Source organism: Ursus maritimus, unplaced genomic scaffold (genome assembly GCF_017311325.1).
Source record: "Ursus maritimus isolate PB19 unplaced genomic scaffold, ASM1731132v1 scaffold_15, whole genome shotgun sequence".
NCBI lineage: Eukaryota > Metazoa > Chordata > Mammalia > Carnivora > Ursidae > Ursus > Ursus maritimus.
In genome coordinates, this window is record NW_024423897.1 from 36856512 (window position 1) to 36876161 (window position 19650).

Genomic DNA, 19650 nt, shown 5'->3' on the forward strand with positions numbered 1-19650 from the left:
GAAAACTAACGAAACTCGTCCGGAAGGCCTTGACTTTGGCTGCCTTCTTTCTCTTTTCTCTCTCCCACCTTCTTTTCTTTTCTCTCCCCTTAGGGTGCTGCCCTAGTTGCTCTGGGGCTTGTCCAAAGTGAAGGCAGTAACCACTCCAGGACCCACCCTCCCCCCCCAGCTCCTCCCCTTCCACCCTAAACTCAAAGTCCATCTGGTCCGTGAGCAGTTGGAGCCCTTCCTCCGACCTGCTTCCCCGGGCACTGGCTCTCTCACTGGCAGGCATGACCCCAGCCTGGAGACACTCGCTGAGAGCTTGGCGCCTGCAGACGTCCTCTCCCAGGATCCCCAAGATGTGCCCTTCCTTGAGCCGTGAGTGGAAACCAGGAGCACATGGGTCAGCTGAGGGTTGGCCAGAGGGGCGGGGCTGATTTCAGGGCCTGTTGCCTGGGGTTCTGGGATTAGGCCTGCGTGGGGGCTTGGAGACAGGCCATCTGACACAACGGTCCTCACCCCGGCAGATCCATGCCCCCTGTCCATGCCCAGCATTCTGCGTTGGCCCCCCTCTTGCCCTGAAAGGAAACCCATGCATAATAAAACCCAACGATGCACAATTTCAAAATGAAAACAATATGGTATCTTAGCTGTAATATAAAGAAGAAATAGAAGGAAAGCCATTCAAAGTTAAGTGTTAACTGCAATAAATAGATATTCAAGGATGATGACTTTAGAAGGCATACAGCCTCCTCATGAATTCCCACCAAGCCCCCAGGAGGCAGGACCTTCACCTCAAGCCTTGACAAGGAAACAGACTCAGGAGGGCAGCCATTTCCCCAGAGACACTCAAGAGCAAGGACTAGACCCTGAGCCTCTTCTTCCACTCAGACTCTTTCTCCAGCAGGGACACGAAGTGTGAGAAGACCTGGGGTCACCAGCCATTGGTGGCTTCACAGAGTCTATCTTCGGCGCTTGTGATTTTCCCTGTATACAGAAGTGACAACTTCCCACCCTAAAGCCAGGTCTGTCTGACTCCAAGTCAGAATGATTCCACCAGGCCCTTCCTTCCCTACTCTTCCTCCAGCCTGTTTGGGCTTCTCTTTTCCCTCAGTCATGGGTCTTTTGTCAGAACATCATTTAACCCTGTCATTTTCTGAGAAGGAGCTAGAACTACACCCAGAGTCTTATGCTCAATAAGGAGGATATTATGCTGCAAGTACCAGCTGTCGACAAAGCAAGAGAGAATGCCCTCCCGCCCCCCTCCCCCTTTCCTAGCCCAGCCCCTGACAGTTGTGGTGCTGGTGGTAGTGGGTGAAGCTTGCAGGTGAAATCTTTTTGCTCAATTACTGGGGACTCCTAACATAGCTACACCAAGGAAACTACAGAGGAAAAGGACTCTTGCAAACTTAGGCCATGTAGACATGAATGCCATGCTCTCCCCGGCCTTTCAAGGACCACTGGGGCTTTATTTCTACTTTCTGACCTATTGTACCTAGAAATACGCTTGCTTGGGTTTGTTCATTCAAACACGCACTCGTTGACCACACCCTTCTTAAGAACCTGCTGTGTGTGAAATATACATTCGGTCAAAAGTATCTGGGTGCTTACTAGGGACCCATACGTAGACAGAGCCCTGGGGCACAAAAAGCCATGGTATTGTTTTGTATCCCAGTGGGAGAGACTGAGCACAAACAGACAAACAGACAAATATGTAGAAAACATCCAGCAGGGATACATGCCATAACAAAATCAAATTAGGGTGAGAAGATAGAAAATTAAAATGGGGGAGGAGGGAGGCGGGGTTGGGTTGAGATGGGGAGATCTCCAGGTGTTAAGTGTGGCCAGGTAGGAAAAAATAAATACGCCACCGTCCTTGTATAACACCTGCATACAGACTGATACACGTGTGGGTCAAGGATTCAGCCTTGCCTGTGTTTGACATGTACGGTCACTTGGGGCTAAATCTGTGCACAGAGTTACGGAAGCAGTTTGTTTCAGTATAAAAGAATAGAGAAAATATCTCCGAGGCACCCTCTTCCTTACTAATTATAGTTGTTAAGTGTATATCATTTCTAGGGAGATGAGGTGTGTGCTTAAAAGTACCATTTTCATATGTCTGTCTACCACAAGGAGGGGCACCTGGGAGGGTAGATGGATGGCAAATAATGCCCTTTTCCAGCTGAGAAATTTCCCAAGAGCCCTGCAAAGCCTTTTCTAAGAAAAACGTGAAAACGAGCCCTAAAGGGAGGCCTCCCACCTGCTCTGCTCCGGGCAGTCCTTGCTGCCGTCTGCAGAACTGATTTAACCCCTGCCTAGGGTCAGGACGGGAAGGCCTGCTCCCAAAAGTGCTAAGAGGAGGGATGGACGCGCCAACCTCGGGATCGGGCAGAGCTCTTGCCTGTGGACAGCAGCAGCCGCCCTGCCTCACTAAGCAAAAGGCATCGATGGGAAAGATACGGAGAGAGGGAACCGAAAGAATCAGCGGGGAGGTGAGATGGTGGGCAGGAGGGGACATGAAGAGACATCAAGAGGGCCCGGCAAGGATAGAAATCCCTCCTGGCGGGAACAGGCTCTTAAGCATGTCATGGCTCTGATGAGGGCCTGAGGCCACTCCCTCCATGCGGGGCGTCTGCTCAAGATGTCACATCCTAAAGAGAGGACATCTTTGGAGGTCTCATGCCCATCCCTTGGCCTCACTGGTGGGAGGCAGGCCCCTGATGTGAGTATCCTGTCACTGAGAGCACGCAATTCAGAGAGACTGAGCGCCATAACTCAATGCCAAGTGTCCCCTGTAACGTCCTGCAGACTGTGGAACAGTTTATGAAGGGAAAAGGATCCCCTCTTGGTTCTGGAAGCAGACAACGTAACATTTCTCCCAAGCCAACCACTGCCCCTCAATTATTCAGACTTCAGCATAGTCTCAACTCACCTCCGTGAAAGGTGGCATCTCCAGCCCTTAACCCTACCAAAGTCTCTCAAAACTACAAATGCCCCGTATGGAATCTGTCCCTCCCTTGGCCCTTAAGTGAATAAGATCTTTCTTTCTTAATTCATTGGCGATCCTAAGTAAATGAGATGTCTCAAGTGACAAGTTTTCTTAACGTTACCTAATACGCTATGTAGAAATCAGGCATAGTTAGCATTTTAATAAATCACCTTTATGTTCTACAAACTATGTTCATTGTGTATTATTAAATAATTTGTACCTTTTTTTTATTTGAAAGGGTAAGGAAGATCTCATTAAATACTCCCTCTGTACTGAAAACTGGTTATGAATGTTAGAAGACTCTTCATCATTGACGAGACAAGTTCCCCCCAGAATGTTCACATGCCCACAAAAATTTATTTCCCTCCCCTATCTTGCCCCAACAGATTTTCACTTTTTGATACTATAATTTTGGGGGAAAGAAAACCAAGTTAAGGTGACTTTGTTGTGGAACTCTGTGAGAATTAGGTAGCTGGAAAATTAAACCCAACTACCCATTTATAATTTGCATTTTTTTATACATATACAATGGCAGTGGTGTTCCCCAAAAAGAATTCCACCTTTAAATGTGTTGCGTTGTCCAGGTGAACTGGAGAGGAAATTGGTGAATTGGATGAAAATCATTAAGCGTCATCTGTGTTTAGCATCAGGCTAAAAGGGCAACATCAGGTCAGTTAAAACAATAATACAGAAGCCAAAAAAATGTCTATCCAGAAATAGACCTGGAATTCCATTTTGTGAACCCAGTTCAGTTATCCCTTCCCCCACCTCTCTTGGGTCTGTCTACCCCCCCCCCAACACACACAGATACACATGCGTGTATATGCACACCCACAATCTCCAAGAACACAAACGTTGATTAACCCTCAATTCTTGTGTGCTGTCCTCAAAACAGAGGCTACTTTGAATAAAGAATGAAGACAATTGTCCAGACATTAGGTTTTACATTCCTTTCTAACAAATAATGAAAACCAAATAATGAAAAGACTTTTTGTTTCTTTCTGTCCATCAGTTATTATCATTACTATTAGTTTTGAGTTTGGGTTGTTTGGTGACAGGGGAGCTACGAAAGGCGGCAGACTTTGTGAGATGTTATCTAGCCTCTCTTCACTATTGACTAATTCCTTTCCCTCCTTGCTTCCTTCCTCCTTTCCTTCTTTCCTTCCTTCCTTCTCTCCCTCCTTCCTTCCCCTTCCCACTTTCCCTCCTTCTTTCCTTCCTTCCTTCCTTCCTTCCTTCCTTCCTTCCTTCCTTCCTTCCTTCCTTCCTTCCAACAGGATTTCATGTGTTTCATTTGGAGCCCTCACTCCACCATCACATTCCTATCAGTTTGGTAAACAGAGAACTGAATAAACCTGCCTTGACTGTTTGAAATTTGGGCTCTTCTTTATCAAATCCTTCTCCCCCACTCTGCCCCACCCCCAACCTACTTTCATAATCCCTATAGCTTTGGAGTCCGGAGAACGTACAGCCTTCTCCATGGGCAGCTCCAATTGTGCAGGCAGGAGAAAGGGAGTGAAGGAGTGAAGGGAATTTGAATTCTTGGAAACACTCAGAATATTTCTTTTTTTTCTGTTTCAAAAGCGTACCTAATGCAGAGAGACACAATGACAAGCTTTTCAAAAGGTGAAATTCTCAGGAAACTTAAGCTGTTATTTTTTTTCTCATTTCTATGCATGGATAGACTGGAGTCACTTGTTTTTAAAGTAAGAGCAAATTAATGACATTAGTGATGATTTAGAGCAGGAAAGTGAATGAGATCTCTTGGAAAGAAAACATATTCAGAGCTGTTACTTTCCAGCTTCATTTAAAAACACAATTGTTCATTGTGTCGCTCAGGACTGTGACTTCGTAGCCGCACAAAACACCAACATTTCATCTATGGATTCAAACCTTCTTGCTGAATAAGAGGCAGGGCTTTCTCAGCTCTCTCTACCTGTAAAATGATCTTGATACTGACCTTGCGTCTTCAAAAGTAGCAGAGTTCTTTTCTAAAAGTACTGCCAAGGTCTCTAGACGTCTCCTCCGACTGTGATATTCTGTAACTGCACTGTCCCGCCCCACTGCTGTAGACAGGTCAAAACCTGTGCTGGAAAGGAGGGGTGAAGGTGGCCAGTGAGCGAGAAAAAGAGAAGTAGGCTGGGAGCCAGACCCTCGGAGCTTCAGTCTTGTCCTGCCGCTAACTAGCTTGGCGAACTTAAGCGAAGTAATGTACCACTTGGGTCTGGTTTCCCCCTCCATAAAGTGAGCGTTTGAACAACAACAACAACAAACATCGGAGGCCCCTTGTAGCTCCAAGTATTAAGTGACTCCTCTGGCTCACCTTATCTCTACTTTGCTGTGGTCTGGTCTTGTGTTGTCATGGTCTTTGTGTTGTGTTTTAGAGGAAGGTTTTGTCTTCCGGGTCTATTCGTGTGTATTTGTTATTATAGTATATTGCCTAGCACCTATCTCTCCTCATTCCCTAGAAGGATGGGGAACGGCCATTTGTTCATTGTTTACTGAAAGCCAACCTGGCATCGGGAAGTGGGATTGGCGCAAGGACTCGGGCACTATGCATCTCAAAGCTCAGAAAGCGCCTCTATGAACAAAGAAGATCTATCCCAGCAAAGCTCGGCAGCGGCAGAAGTTCGGTGGGCAGGAGAGAGGAATGGAGCCCCTTGGGCAGGGGGCAGGGGAGCCCATGAGGGACCACAGTGGGAAAAATGAGGACATCTCCCAGTATCCTCCATGCTTTTGTTGACTAGATTTGAAAGAAACTCTTTTTTCCTCCCCAAAATTTGTTACTGAGATACTTCAGTTTTTAAATCCAAACTAAAGTTTGATTTGAATTATCTTTTTAAACTAAGGAGTAAATGAAATTGCCTACGGATCTTGATTCAGATTACATAAGTATGCAGATCGTTTTTCAAACAGGGTTGTTTGATGTTCCATTGAGGACCCTAACTCACCTCACCGTTAGTAGGTGCTTTCCGGACATCTGTGACCAAGCTTGGTCTTCATACAAAACCCAGAATGCCTCCATGTGACTTCACACCTGAGGAATACCAGGTAAGAGTCAGCTGTCAGTTACTTGAGGAAAACCCAAGAAAGTGGTTCTTCTTGCAAGGGCTAAATTAATCATTTCCTCAAGAAGGACCCACAGATGGCTTTGCCTGCCACTGAGCCTCGCATCCTAGATATTCTAGCCTTTAAGTCTCCGGGAGTGTCTGAACCCTCTTACTCCACTCCATGCTGTTGCATGAATTGTTGTGCATGTGTAAGAGACAGAGCAGATACAGACCGAGAGTACAGGAAAGAGACTATTTGTATTTATCACAGGAATATAAATACAGATACACACACAAAGATGATATATCACGAATGTGGTACCACACATTTACTTTCTAAAATGTTGTTTTCACTCTCTCATACAGCAATTCATGATCTGACCTTCAGGAGTCCTTCCCTCCAAAATATAAAGTTATGATTTTGCTCTCAGACTAAGAAATATTGGGCTTCTCTTTCTCTCTCTCTCTCTCCCTCCCTTTTTCCCTCTCTCCCTCTCTTCCTTTCTATCCCCTTTATTCTACATAATACTCACAGATTAGAAATTGTACAGTCAATAGTCATGAGGAACCCATAAAGAAGAGAAGTATAGGAGGAAATCTGATAAAGACATGAACAACACCAGCACTTCATTTTCTTTTCATTCAAAAAACAAAAAAAAACTGCAGGAAAAAAGAAAAAGAAAGAAAGAAAGAAAGAAAGAAAGAAAGAAAGAAAGAAAGAAAGAAAGAAAGAAAAAGAAAGAAAAGGGAAGGGAAAGAAATAAAGGAGGGAAAGAAGGGAGGAAAGAGAGAGAGAAGAAAGAAAGAAAGAAAGAAAGAAAGAAAGAAAGAAAGAAAGAAGAAAGAAAGGAAGGAAGGAAGGAAGGAAGGAAGGAAGGAAGGAAGGAAGGAAGGAAGAAAGAAAGAAAGGGAAAGAAAAGGCATTACCACAGACATTTACTTCGAAAGCCTTTTTATTTTTTCTACAGCTAACATGAATTCAAAGACAAGGCTTTCCACTGAGAGGTAGAAAATTTCAGCCTCCTTCTTCATATTTGATCTAGAAAGGGATCGAAGGGCCATATCAATAATTGCCTGTACTTGAGAGAAAGGAAGGACCTTGGGTGAGGAGGACATGGGGCAAATACGCCCAGTTGTGGGCACTGGACAGCAGCCCCATGCTCGGTCAGTAGAGAGGCAAGATTGCATTTGGACCTGCTGTCAATCTTTTAAGAAACATGGAGGTGTGTTGGGGCGCCTGGGTGGCTCAGTCGTTAATCGTCTGCCTTCGACTCAGGGCGTGATCCCAGGGTCCTGGGATCAAGCCCCACGTCAGGCTCCTCCACTGGGAGCCTGCTTCTTCCTCTCCCACTCCCCCTGCTGTGTTCCCTCTCTCGCTGGCTGTCTCTCTCTCTGTCAAATGAATAAATAAAATCTTAAAAAAAAAAAAAAAAAGGAAGAAAGAAACATGAGGTGTGGAAAAGAGAGATCTTAAACCCTGAAATCTTGCCTATCTACAGTCCCTCGCCTATGAACGTGTCCTGGAGATTCACAATCAACACCTTCCTCCCACGTCGATGGTGTATTTTCCGAAGCCTTTGCTGCTTCACCAGGGTCACATGGAATGGCTGTTTGATTATGAGGGAAACAGATACCTGGATTTCTTTTCTGGGGTTGTCACTGTCAGTGTCGGTCACTGCCACCCGTGAGTATCCTTAAAATTCCAGTGTTTTCACTCCAGAAGAATATATGGAGAACCAGGCTAATGCTCATGTTAGTGACTGAGAACTCTGGTTAAAAATTCTCTCCCCTTAGGCATATCCGGGTTTATGGCTGCCAGTTCCCTGCTATCTCCTGGGTAACAACATCTTCACACTGCACTTTTTGTTTTCTTGACAATGCAAGATGTATCATGCTCACGCCATGTGGCGTGTACCATGGGATTGGAGTGTGTGCTTGTCCCCACTAGAAGCAGTTTTCCAGACAGAGGCCATGCACTGAGGGAAAGGCAGAGCACATGGGGCGGCTGGGTGTCAGGTGTGAGACGATGAAATGAGAACTCCCTCCTAGCCTAAGGATCTTCTTCACCTCTGACCAGTGGATGGGGAAAGAAAGGATGTTAAGAGAGAGGTGTAAGCATAGCTGGAAATTTACATGAGAGATGCATGGAACCCTTAATCCTGGGATTCTCTGGACCCTTGGTCATCAACCCATCCACACAAATGCCCCGGGCAGGGTCCTCTGTGGTTCTTTTGTTTTTGATGCCACGCTATCATTTTAATGCCTATTTGCTCCTCCCTCTAATCATCTGGCCAACAAAACTTCCATTAAGTGAGATCAAAATACAGCCACAAGCCGAAATCAATGGAATAAGTTTTGGTCCTTCTGTCAAAGCAGGAGCAAAGGGTCTTCCCCTCCAGCAGCTGCCAGGTGGTCAGAGCGAGTTTTAACTCCAGGGTCTAGCCTCACCTAGTCCTCCCAGAGCCTTCTCCTTCCTGCTCCTGTCTCCGGGAGGCACTAGTGCCATGCGAGGTCCTAAGGAGCGCGTAAAATAAAATTCGGAGGCAGTCTAAAACATGTGATAAGCCCACATGAAAGAAGGAAGGAAAAAAAAGTAGAGAAAAATTTTAAACATTCTCATTAATAATGTTGGACAGTGTTGCTGTTAGTCGACCACTCACTGGCTTTCATGAACTTTGTTCTTCTCCTGATCTCCCTCCAACCCTGCAGCTTACCCTCTGACCCCCTGACTTGGGTGTCCCAGCCTCTTTCCTTAGCCTTCTGCTCTTCTCTCTACAACCCCTTCATGCCTTATTATTTCCCCCATAGAATAGGCCCCATTCCTGGTCAGTGAGTGACATTTTCTGCAGCCTTTCCCAGCTCTGTTTCTTTCACCTTGACCCCTCACCCAGCTACTAATATATCTGTAATAAACCCAGAGTGGGCATTAGGATGCCCCACATGTCCCACAGTCTCCAGGACACCCCCACCCCACCCCATGATATTCCACCATCAGTTGAAATCCAACACTACGGAGGCCAAGCCCATCGTACCCTCCATTAGACTGTTTCTACTTACATATTCATTTATTCAACGTGCACACGTGAGCCTCCTGCTCCTGGAGGTCCTCTGCCAGGATCTGGGTAGCCGCTGACTGCATCTCTTGCGTAATCCTGGGGTTTCCCCGGTGTTACAGGCAAGAATGGTGACGTCATCTTTGACTCGTCCCTGCCTTTCAGTCCCCTTAGCCAACCTGATACCGAGGTCTAGCTTTCCCTGTGCTGAAATGCCTCTCCCACCGGCCCCCCGCTAATTCCCACCAACTCCAGTCTCCTAGGAGCTCTCCTCCTCCCACACCTAGAAAGTCACCTTGCCCTCCTGGCTGGCCTCACCATTACCAGTCTTCCCCCCTCCATCCTACCGTCATGTGGCTCATATGTTTATTTTATTGAACAATGTGTTTATCAATTACCTCTTCTGTTTAAGTTTATTGATACTCTGTAATTTTCTAAAGTGAGTCATGGAACCCTGATTGCAGGAGAGGTTAGTTGGTGAAGTGTCCCATGAAAAAATAAGTTTTAAAAACACTTTAAACTCTATCTCCCTCCTGGGGAGAAACAGTGGGTATTTGACTAGCAAAGGCACTGGCAAGTCCTGCAGTGAAGAAATCTGTTTGACCTGGTATTTCTCAAAATGACTTAATTATTATTTATTTATTTAACCACTGAACTGATGTGTGTGTGTGTGTGTGTGTGTGTGTGTGTGTGTGTGTGTGTGAACAGCTATTAATAACAAACAGAACTGGCGTGTAACTTTAGCCATTGCTGTCCTTTAGATCAAGTTCAAACAGCCTGGCCTATATCTTCAAGGCATTCCTAGTCAGGTCCTACATATCTACCCTTAGTTCTTACTATCCCTCGGCATGAGCCTTCTGATCCTTCACAGAATATGGTTTCAGAGTTACAAAATGTTCATCAACACTGACCACTATTAGGAATCAGACACTGGAATCTCCTTTGAAGGTAGAAGCGTTGCTCTTGTAGACATGTGCATGATGGATCTAGAATTCTTTAGAAGAATAAATGAAAAGACACTCAGGCTTACATCTAGTCATCTCTAGTTTCCAAACTGTTCAAAGGGTATTTATAAGAAAACCTAATTAGAAGAGATTCTCTGTCCTAAAGTAGGAATTTCTTTTCTGAAATCCCTACGAGATCATCATCTGGTCTCCTTCTGAACACCTCCCTTGGTGAAGAGCCCATGACCTTTTAAGGCCACCCATCCCATAGCCAGACAGCTCTACTGGTCAGAGTTCTTTCTATGTGTGGATGCAACCAGCCTCTTGAGACTGTGAGAAGCAGCCACACATTTGGGTTTGGTGCCCGGGGGTGTGTGTGTTGGTAGGAACATGCCCACTGGCAGCCCGGGGACCTCTGCTCTCCCGTTTATCCAGGAAGGTAAACGCAGTGGCACAAAAGCAGCTTGGACGCCTGTGGCATACAAGTGCCCTCTTCTTCCACACTCCAATCCATGAGTTCGCAGAGAAGCTTTCGGGGCTTCTCCCGGAGCCTCTAAAGGTATGATGCTCTCAAAGGAACAGAAGTCTCATGATCCCAAGGAAGCAGGAATATGAACAGGGAATTTGGTCCATGAAGTGAACATCTGAAATAGTGAGCTAACAGTCAAATCTGAAGGCATCAAGGAGGAGACAGGAATTTATGAATTGCTGGTGAAGCCAGCTGATGTTCACTCATCACCTCCCAGCCTCTGCCTCTCCTTGGAAGTTCTCCTCACTGCCACGTGTCTGCAAAAGTCACTTTGCAGAAGCCCCAGCCCTCCTCTCTGGACACTCTCCTCTGTGTTCCTCGGGCAGGTTTATTTCTTTGCTCCAGGGCCCCTCTACAAAATCATTCGCATGTCTCCTTTTACAGAGTGGAGCCATTTTTTAATAAAATTAATATCCCATTCAGTTCATTCGATCTAAGATGCCCTGAGATAGTTTTGCTAAATGAGATGTTTTTCTGAAATGACTGAATGTTTTTTCAACTGAACTGAGATGGTGAAATGTTGGCCAAGATTTGCATTTCCGGATTCAATGAGCTAATATATGTCGTACCTAGAACAGTGCCCAGCACCTGGTGTGGGCTTTTAGTATTATTTTACTGTATTCTCTAGATTTTCCATTTACTGTATTATCTACAAGAGCTGAAGAAAGCTGGACCAGCTACAACCTAAGGGCATCCCAGCGTGTTCCTGGAGGAGCAGGAGTAGGGATGTCCACAAGGGCGCAACACATAGGTCTGGAGGACCCAGGTCCCGTCACTTCTCCCCTTTCTTTTAGCCAGGAGGAGCTGCATTTTTTTTCTTTGTTTGCTTGTTTTTCAATATTCACACACACTGAATAGACAGGCCGGGACATCCTCTGGGGCAGCAGGATCAGGGAGCCTGGCTTGTCCAAGCCTTCAGGCGGGCGGTCGAGGTTCAAGAGCTAAGTAACCTAGTCCTCAGATCCACTCACCCGCTACCCATTCCATACCCTTCATCGAGTCTCCCCAGTTTGGCATTTTGCAGAGCACTGAAGAGAGCCAGTGGAAGCCTGGAATGTTTCACAATTGGGATAATCCTTGGCCATTTTTGTATCTCTAGCACTTAGCAGCTCTTCAATGAACAGCTGTAGGACTAACATAGTAAGTCAGGGATGGGACCGCTTGTCTGAAGGGAACTCTCCTTAATAATTAGAGGCTGGAACGCACAGTCTTTAGCAATTTCAAATTAATTGGGTAATAAGGAAATAAATTAATGTATGGTGCCGTGTGCCTTCTGTTTCCCTCCAGGTTATTTTCTTGGTGAACAGTGGCTCAGAAGCCAATGACCTAGCCATGCTGATGGCCAGAGCACACTCAAAGAGCACAGACATTATTTCTTTAAGGTAATCACGCCCTGGAATGTTCAACCCCAATAACATTGACTTACTCCAATACTAAATATCCATCTTTACAACAGAGTCTGGAGGGGAAGGAGGCTTTCCCAGGACTATCATTCTAATTTTAGGTGTTAGGGCAGAATCAAATAAATTTTATGACTGGATAACCCTATCTGAATTGGCCTGATCCAAGGCAGGGGTCCCCGACTGGGGTAACAAATAGCGTGGAGTACTAGCTATGTCATAGATCCTCCCATAAAATTAAAGAGATGGTCATATGTCAGTTTTCTTACTTTGAATGTATAGTATTGAGCAGGACATATGCCAAGTGGTGAATGACTGGTCGATACCCATAGATGCTCCTGGCTCTACCATATGACAGTGGGCCCGTTTTCATCTCTGCTTGTGCTAAGGAGCCCTCTACTTACTTCCTAGTGCGAGCTACACCAGGTTTTTCTTCACCTTTGATTCTCTTTAAGTTCGGAGGATTCATATTTAACCTGTATATTTCTGCTTCTTTGGGTGACTTTTGAAAATTGATAATTTTAATAACTTAATTATAAACCCTCAGCAGCTATGTTAGCATTAAAAATAAGAGAAAACTAAGCATTTTGCTCGCAGTTGCCTCCTTTGGGTGATTTTACGTAGCACATTGAAACAGGCTCTTCTACTGAGGATTATGCCAAAGAGTGGCTTGTGGTAAAAGTAGATGGAATGAAGAGATAGTCCCATTCTGTCACCTGTCTGGTCATAATTTTGGTCTCAATTCAAAAGATTTGATTACACCCAATACTGCACATTCCATATAAAACGCACGTGTAGTAACTACAAGCATAAGGAAACATTTAGTATCAAAGAAATATGGCAACAAAAAAATGTGATTGATGTTTTACCCAAATAAACATCCCGGAATATACATGTCAAATGTCGATCTATTCAAAGCAGTCAGGTGTTAGTAGGGTTCAACACATGTTTGTGTCTCATCCTTCAAGATGGATGACCATCCTTTTGAATCGTCTTACTAGTCATAAACCCCGTGTAAGGGTGATTTTGATTTGAGGAACTGTCAAAACCCGTATGAAGCCAAGACTGGTGATTAGGATGATTTATACTAAATATGATAGTTTTGGGTTCAAGAAGAAACAGAACCTGTGATCCTTATATGCCAAATAAAGTGGCTTATGAGGCATTTGTGCAACAGCCACATCTTAGGAACACACGTTTGGCTTCTCAAGATGACTACTTTGAAGACTAATGCTCGTTGAATATATGATTTGTGGCATGTTGCTGAAAGCTGAGTCTCACGACTGTACAGTAATCCAGTAGGGCAGCGGTCAAGGTCAGAGTTCTTGCCCAGATGTCCTCCAAATCTTCCTTTCACCATTTCAAATCAATGACCCCAGGAGAAAAGACAAATAAGTAAATTCTCCTGGCATAGCCTTAGAAGATTTCTTAGAAATCACTGGACTTGCATGTTAATGGTGTTCCTCTGAATTGAAGGAAAATGAACTTAACCCCACCTTCTCACTCTCTCTTCTCTGCAGAGGAGGCTACCACGGGTGCAGTCCTTACACACTTGGCCTGACAAACGTAGGGCCCTTCAGGATGGATCTCCCCGGTGGGTTGGGCTGCCAATCAGTGAGTTTTGAGATTTTTATGTTGTTTCTCTAAAGACTGCTCTGTACATGGTATGATTGATCAGAGTGTCCAGGTACTAGGATTAGAAATGAATATAAAGCCTATCATTAATCAGGGGCTGAATTTGACTTAGTTGAACCAAAGCCGACTTGGAGGAAATGTTTATTAGAAAGGACTTCAGAGTCTGAGTAATAATTCATGATAGAGATTTTTAAAATTTATTTTGCTTTTAAATAAGATCAAGTAAACTACAAATAAATGTATAGAAATTAGTTCTCAGACCCTTGAGTGCATCAGATTCCTACAGAACCATCCCTGAACTCACCTTCTGCTCTCACTTGCTATAGACCCACCTCAGCAAAAGAATCAGATACCTAATTATTCCTATTCTTTCAGACGCCCATGCTCACCAAACTCTTGAGCGGACACTGAAATCAGTTTCCTTTGTAAAGTGCCCCCATAACTGATTTCTAAGAAAAAAATTATCTTTTCAAACCAAAATATTTGGGTTTCATCCTAAGTGGGAGAGGAGCACAGGAGGAATCTCTGTATCAAGTTTAGAAGCCCTCTTACCCTGATCGGTATCACATGCTCCTTCAAATTGGCTACCTTGTCGTCCCATTTTGCCAAATTCCGTCTTTTGTCATTTGCAGACAATGTGCCCAGATGTTTTCCGTGGCCCCTGGGGAGGAAGCCACTGTCGAGATTCTCCTGTGCAAACAATTAGGAAATGCAGCTGTGCACCAGGTTCAAGGGGGCGGGGAGGGAGGTGCGAGGTGCATGGTGGAAGGTCGGGAGGGGTAAGGAAACTAGAGAAAGGCTGAACCCTTCCTAAGTGAACGGGTTTGAAAAAAATGGAAAAGGGAAGAGCCAAAGGAAACAACACCAGAAAGCCAACCCCCCCACCCCCGTGGAATCAACGCTTCTCATGCCAAGCGCCGCGGGGCTCTCCGGCTGTGAGGAAGAGCATCTCACGCTCTCAGCTCAGCTAAACGACCATCGCTTGGTACTTAATGAAAAGAGCTCTGTTAGCTCTTTTAGCAACAGCTCTGCTATCAATTTTGAAAGAAAACAAGACGGGTGGAATTGTTTACCAGTTCCCAATGGGGGAAGGGGGGGAGAATACTTTTAGCAAACTCAAAACGCCAGTCGAGAAGCTCCCCCAGGGACCCAGGATGCCAGCCAAAATGAGAGCATCTGTCAAAACTTAAGGCCACTCCCAAAGGCTGCTGACATCTCTTGCAAAAGTTTTAAAGGCGTTCTCAAAAGGAAAGCTTCGCCTTACCCAGCACGTTTTATGTGCATTCTTTACCTATTCTGACCCCGAGACGTGGCTTGGAAGTAGGATCTCCTCTTTGTTAATCAGCAGGTCTCCCCTCGTGCTCGTCGGCGCAGTGCAGGACCTTTGAGCAGCCGCTCCTGGTAGTGCCGAGAAGAAGAGCTAAATGCTTCTGCCGAAGAGAGCCGATGGGATAGTCGGACTCACCGGGTTGAGAAAAAGAATGCAAATGGAAGTCGTAAAAAATCAGCTTTGAAAGGAAGAAAATGCACAGTCTCCTTAAAATTCAGACGGGATGATGGCAAAATGGAGGCAGGAGGATGCAAGAATGAGCACTGAAACAGGATGTCGTGGTCCCAGAACTTAAAACTCTAAGGAGATTTAAAGCTATATACATATGACTCTCCATTTTAAAAATAAGGAAACCAAGGTCCACAGCAGGGAGGCTGGAAAGCCAGGACTTAACCCCAAGCCTTCTGACTCCAAACCAGTGCTCCGAAGCTCTGGCCATCCTTGCTCACACTGACGTCCCAGGAGGATGAACCCAGGCTTCACAATAATTCCCGTTCTGCTGGCCAGGACTGAGGAGACCCGTGAAGTCGGGAGACCTGGATTCCACTCCCAGCCCCGGCTGATTCAGCTATGATCAAATGCTCTATCTGTTGCGTCATTTGCAAGATGCAGAGGGCAGTACCTGCCCCCTGTCCCTTATTACCAGGCTTCGTGAGATCAACAGAAGAGAGCTTTCTGTACAGGAAGGCGTACAGTAGCAATGCCAAGCGTACCCGTAGACCCGGACCTGTGTATCCTATCTTGATGGTACCAAGAACTAAAATGAGTTTCATGCACCTCATAGACTTCACTCTGACCACTAAACCATGAACTCAGAGCCTGGCAGGCAGAAGCACTTAAGAGATGACCGTTGCCTTCCCTCCCAACTCTGGGTCCCTCTCTGTCCATCCTCTCTGCCTCCTCCCTCTTTGAGACCTTCTCAGCTCTAGGCCAACATGACAATGCTAGAACCCCATGGTCATCTCTCTAGTGGCATCTGGAGACTTAATGATAGTGATGGACCTACATTTCTGCTTCTGTAAACTGTTGTCTTTGGCATATCTGAAGTCAGCTGTTTCCTTAATTCATATGTTCAAGAGACATGGCTGATATATATTTAAATGGGATAGGAGTACAAAAGGACTTCAGCCTCCTCCGGGGCTTTGGGGAGCTGAGAAGTGTTTGGTCTTTGTTGTAAAAAGGCGGATTCATAGGTTTGCAAAAGCAAGCCAGCGTGTAAAGCACTTTGAGTGTAGAAGATTCCAGTTCTCAATTCCTCTTAGGGTTCCTTCACTGGGTGCATACAGGTGCCAATCTTGGTAGAAGATCTTTCACCTCCGGACTCCATCATGGCCGTCCGCATGGGCATAAGCAGGGGTCCAGGTTGTGAGCCTGAGCTAGCTGTTGCTGTGGGAGATTTCCTTACCTTCCTCTATCCTTTTGTTCGGATTTTGTCTTTCCAAGTGTTCATTCCATAGCCTGAATTTCACATGTCACCCGTGATAACATTCACCTCCTAACGCCCACTGCCCCTCAATGCCCCAGATCTCGTACCGATCATGTCATTCTTCTTCACCTTTTGCAAAATGAGTTTCCTTTTCCTTAAGAATTGTTCTTTCTTGGCCTTTCACTGCATTTAACTGTTTCCATACTGGCAGCTAAGATAACAGCTCTTCCATCTCTACCCTGTTGCTCGCATGGTATCCAGGAGAACATCCGCTCTTTACACCCTTGCTGTTGCCATGGTGACGCCGCTGCACCCCGTCTCTCTCCAGAAGCAGCCTGACCTGGAGTGAGAGCAATGAGCTCAGGAAGGAAATGGGAAATGGGAAATGAAATAAGAAACTGATTACAGCAGGTGACCCCTCTCATCACTGAACCCGTGGGCAGCAGGGGACAAATCATGAAAGGTCTATCACAGCTTTAAGCAAAACCTTCCCTCGGTTTAGTTTTGTCCAAATTTAAGCTGTTAGGGTTGATTTTGCTCCACACTTTGACCTCTCCAGTTACAGCTCGGCTTGCTAAATTTCCACATTGTATCTTTTGGACAGATGATCCCCCCTTAAGAGTCATCTTTGGTTGTTTTCTCTTCCTTTCTTACTAAAAATTTTAAAATCCAGTCTTGAGAGGCATAGATTTATTCGTCTAGTATATTCTGATCATCACACAACTTAAGCGACGCTAAAAACGTGCTTTCTGGGTTTGATACCCTTTTCATTACTTCCTTCCTCACACTGCCAACCCCCAACTCCAACTAACAATGATGTCAGGTACCCCGGTCAAGCAAGCTTTCCCAAATATCACATGTACCTTAAAATATGTTTGGGGCCAGGGAGCTAGGACTACCTCCACGAATCCAAACAAGTGCTAGGACGGCAGGTGCAGTCACTGTCATTGGGGCTGGGGCCCTGTCACGTCCACACCTCCCTCTGCACCCTCTCTGCTGTCCATGGAGATGGGCTTCAGTTCAGAAACTGTGGGGTGGTGTTTAGAATCAAATTAGAGGCTAGGATAAAAATTCTGAAGGTTCGATCATGTATGGATGCAGTCGATCTGGGACCCTTGGTATTCCAGAGAAGCCTTCCTCTCCCTTGCTACCATGGATCAATGTTATCTGGCTCCAGTACATTCCTCTTCAGACCAGATTCTGGTTGTTCTAGAAACATACCTATTAATTCTAAAGACTGAGACACTCTGTAGCTTTAAAACCATGGCATCAAATTAAGTGGCAATAAAAGGTAAATAGAGTTATTTTCAAATAGATTAAATCCACACCCCAATTACATTTGAATTAAATCTACCCAGTTGAGAGGATAGGCTTCCTTGCGTGAAATAGCTCTGTATTCCAGACTCAGTGATACTTTGGGCCATTTCTTCCCCAGGTGGAAATGACTGAAGTGGTTTGTTTACATTTTTATGGCTATCCTACTCTCTCCGCTCAAACCTAAGTACAAGTTCTTCCAAAAGAATGTCCCCCTTTCAGAATTCTATATCCTGTTTACTGTATCCTAAGGATTCTAGTCAATCTACTCATCCTATTTTCTTTTTTTCTATATTTCCCCCATTCTACTGAATGCCATTCTCACATCTTTGAATCTATGTTTTGTTTGTTTGTTTGTTTGTTTGTTTGTTTGTTTGTGGCTCTTGGGTTTTTTTTGCAGACTGCTGCCAAGCAAAGGACCAGTATATTGAACAATTCAAAGATACTCTGAACACTTCTGTGGCCAAATCAATTGCTGGATTTTTTGCAGAGCCAATTCAAGTGGGTATATTGACCCTAGACATTAACTGGGCTGACTTTTAAATTATCAGAGAGTTTTGACTCACACATTCTAGAGAATTCCAAAATATGTACGTGACCATTGCTGTGTCCCTCTCCAAATTCAATTCATTCTCTTGGTCTCCTAGAAAAAAGAGGGCCTCCGATTTTCTACTGACCTTCAAAAAACCATCTCCTGCATTCCTGGGCTGAACAGATAGATGAAACTATTGAATTCCTAAAATTCTGAAGAAAAGGAAACTCCAGCAGACTTTAGTTGCTGCATACCCACACTGTCGGGGGAGCCTTTCTTCAATATTACCAAATCCCCTTAATCCACTTTGTTTCTAATGTCAGAAGAGAATAAGCATTTGCGTCCTTTTCCCAAAAGGCGTGGCATAGAGTAATGGCCTCTCTCTTCACCCAGTTGGAATAGTTCCAAAGACCAGTTTAAAAGTTGCTAGTATTAACAATGAATCATGGAACACTACAACAAAAACTAATGATATACTGTATGGTGACTAACACAACATACTAAAATAAAATTTAAAAGAAGGAAAAAAAATTGAAATTGCTAGTATTACTAATGTTACCGATGATAATGATCTATCTTCTTTTTTTAAAATAGTTTCAAAGGTCTATGCTGTTCTTACAGGACTCCCTGGTTTGGCCTTTTGCAGGGGGTGAATGGAGTCGTTCAGTACCCAAAGGGGTTCCTAGGGGAAGCCTTCGAGCTGGTGCGAGAGCGGGGAGGCGTGTGCATCTCGGATGAGGTGAGCAGCTGTGGAACAGGTGTGGTGTAGGGAGCCGGACAGGAAAGGCACAGGGAGAAACTTCTTCAAATCTTCCTCCGCAATCCAAAACAAAAGCATCTGCTGTGGGAATTCCAGGATGTGGGTATGAATTAATGAAGACTTTGCTAGTTGAGTGGTTGGTTAGTGGGCTAGTTGGTCCATTTAACAAGCACAACAGAACTTAAATATCCAAATTGGAGTCTATCAAATGAGTGGCTACCGGGCACAGATGACGCTGTCCTGACCCGAGGCACTTTTTAACCTTCCCATTTGGGGATTGTGTCAGGCAGGGGCAGCTCAAAAGCCACATAGGAAATTTAATCTCATAACCAAGTTTTCATCCTAATTTTGCCAAAACAGTATTAAACAGCCTGGCAGCAATCATCTTACCTTACTAACAAAACTGGTTTGGAAAAGATATTAAAAGAAAAAAAAATGCACAGGGCGCCTGGGTGGCTCAGTCGGTTAAGCGTCTGACTCTTGATTTCCAGTCGGGTCACGATTTTAGCATCTTGAGATCAAGCCCCCGCTCACGCTCTGCGCTGGGCATGGAGCATGCTTCGGATTCTCTCTTGTTCTCCCTCTGCCCCTCCCCCCCTAAAAAAAAAAGAAAAGAAAAGAAATGCAGTCTTTAAGAGAGAAGAGGGCCACCATTACAGATATTTAAAAACTAGTTCCAAAAAAATTCTAAAATAGCTTGAGTTAA

The 19650-nt window shown here is 44.9% G+C and overlaps 1 protein-coding gene across 2 annotated transcripts in view; it reads left to right on the forward strand.

Annotated features, from left to right (window-relative positions):
• The first annotated feature begins 272 nt into the window (after positions 1–272).
• Positions 273–19650, forward strand: part of AGXT2 (alanine--glyoxylate aminotransferase 2) — a 31762-nt gene continuing 12384 nt past the window's right edge. For both annotated transcript variants that reach the window (XM_008692652.1, XM_040630507.1), the window contains exons 1-9: positions 273–360; positions 5934–6022; positions 7521–7705; positions 10454–10577; positions 11835–11929; positions 13468–13561; positions 14215–14308; positions 18053–18153; positions 18831–18923. In XM_008692652.1, coding sequence (XP_008690874.1) covers positions 273–360; positions 5934–6022; positions 7521–7705; positions 10454–10577; positions 11835–11929; positions 13468–13561; positions 14215–14308; positions 18053–18153; positions 18831–18923 — 963 coding nt within the window. The remainder of the gene's footprint in view (positions 361–5933; positions 6023–7520; positions 7706–10453; positions 10578–11834; positions 11930–13467; positions 13562–14214; positions 14309–18052; positions 18154–18830; positions 18924–19650) is intronic.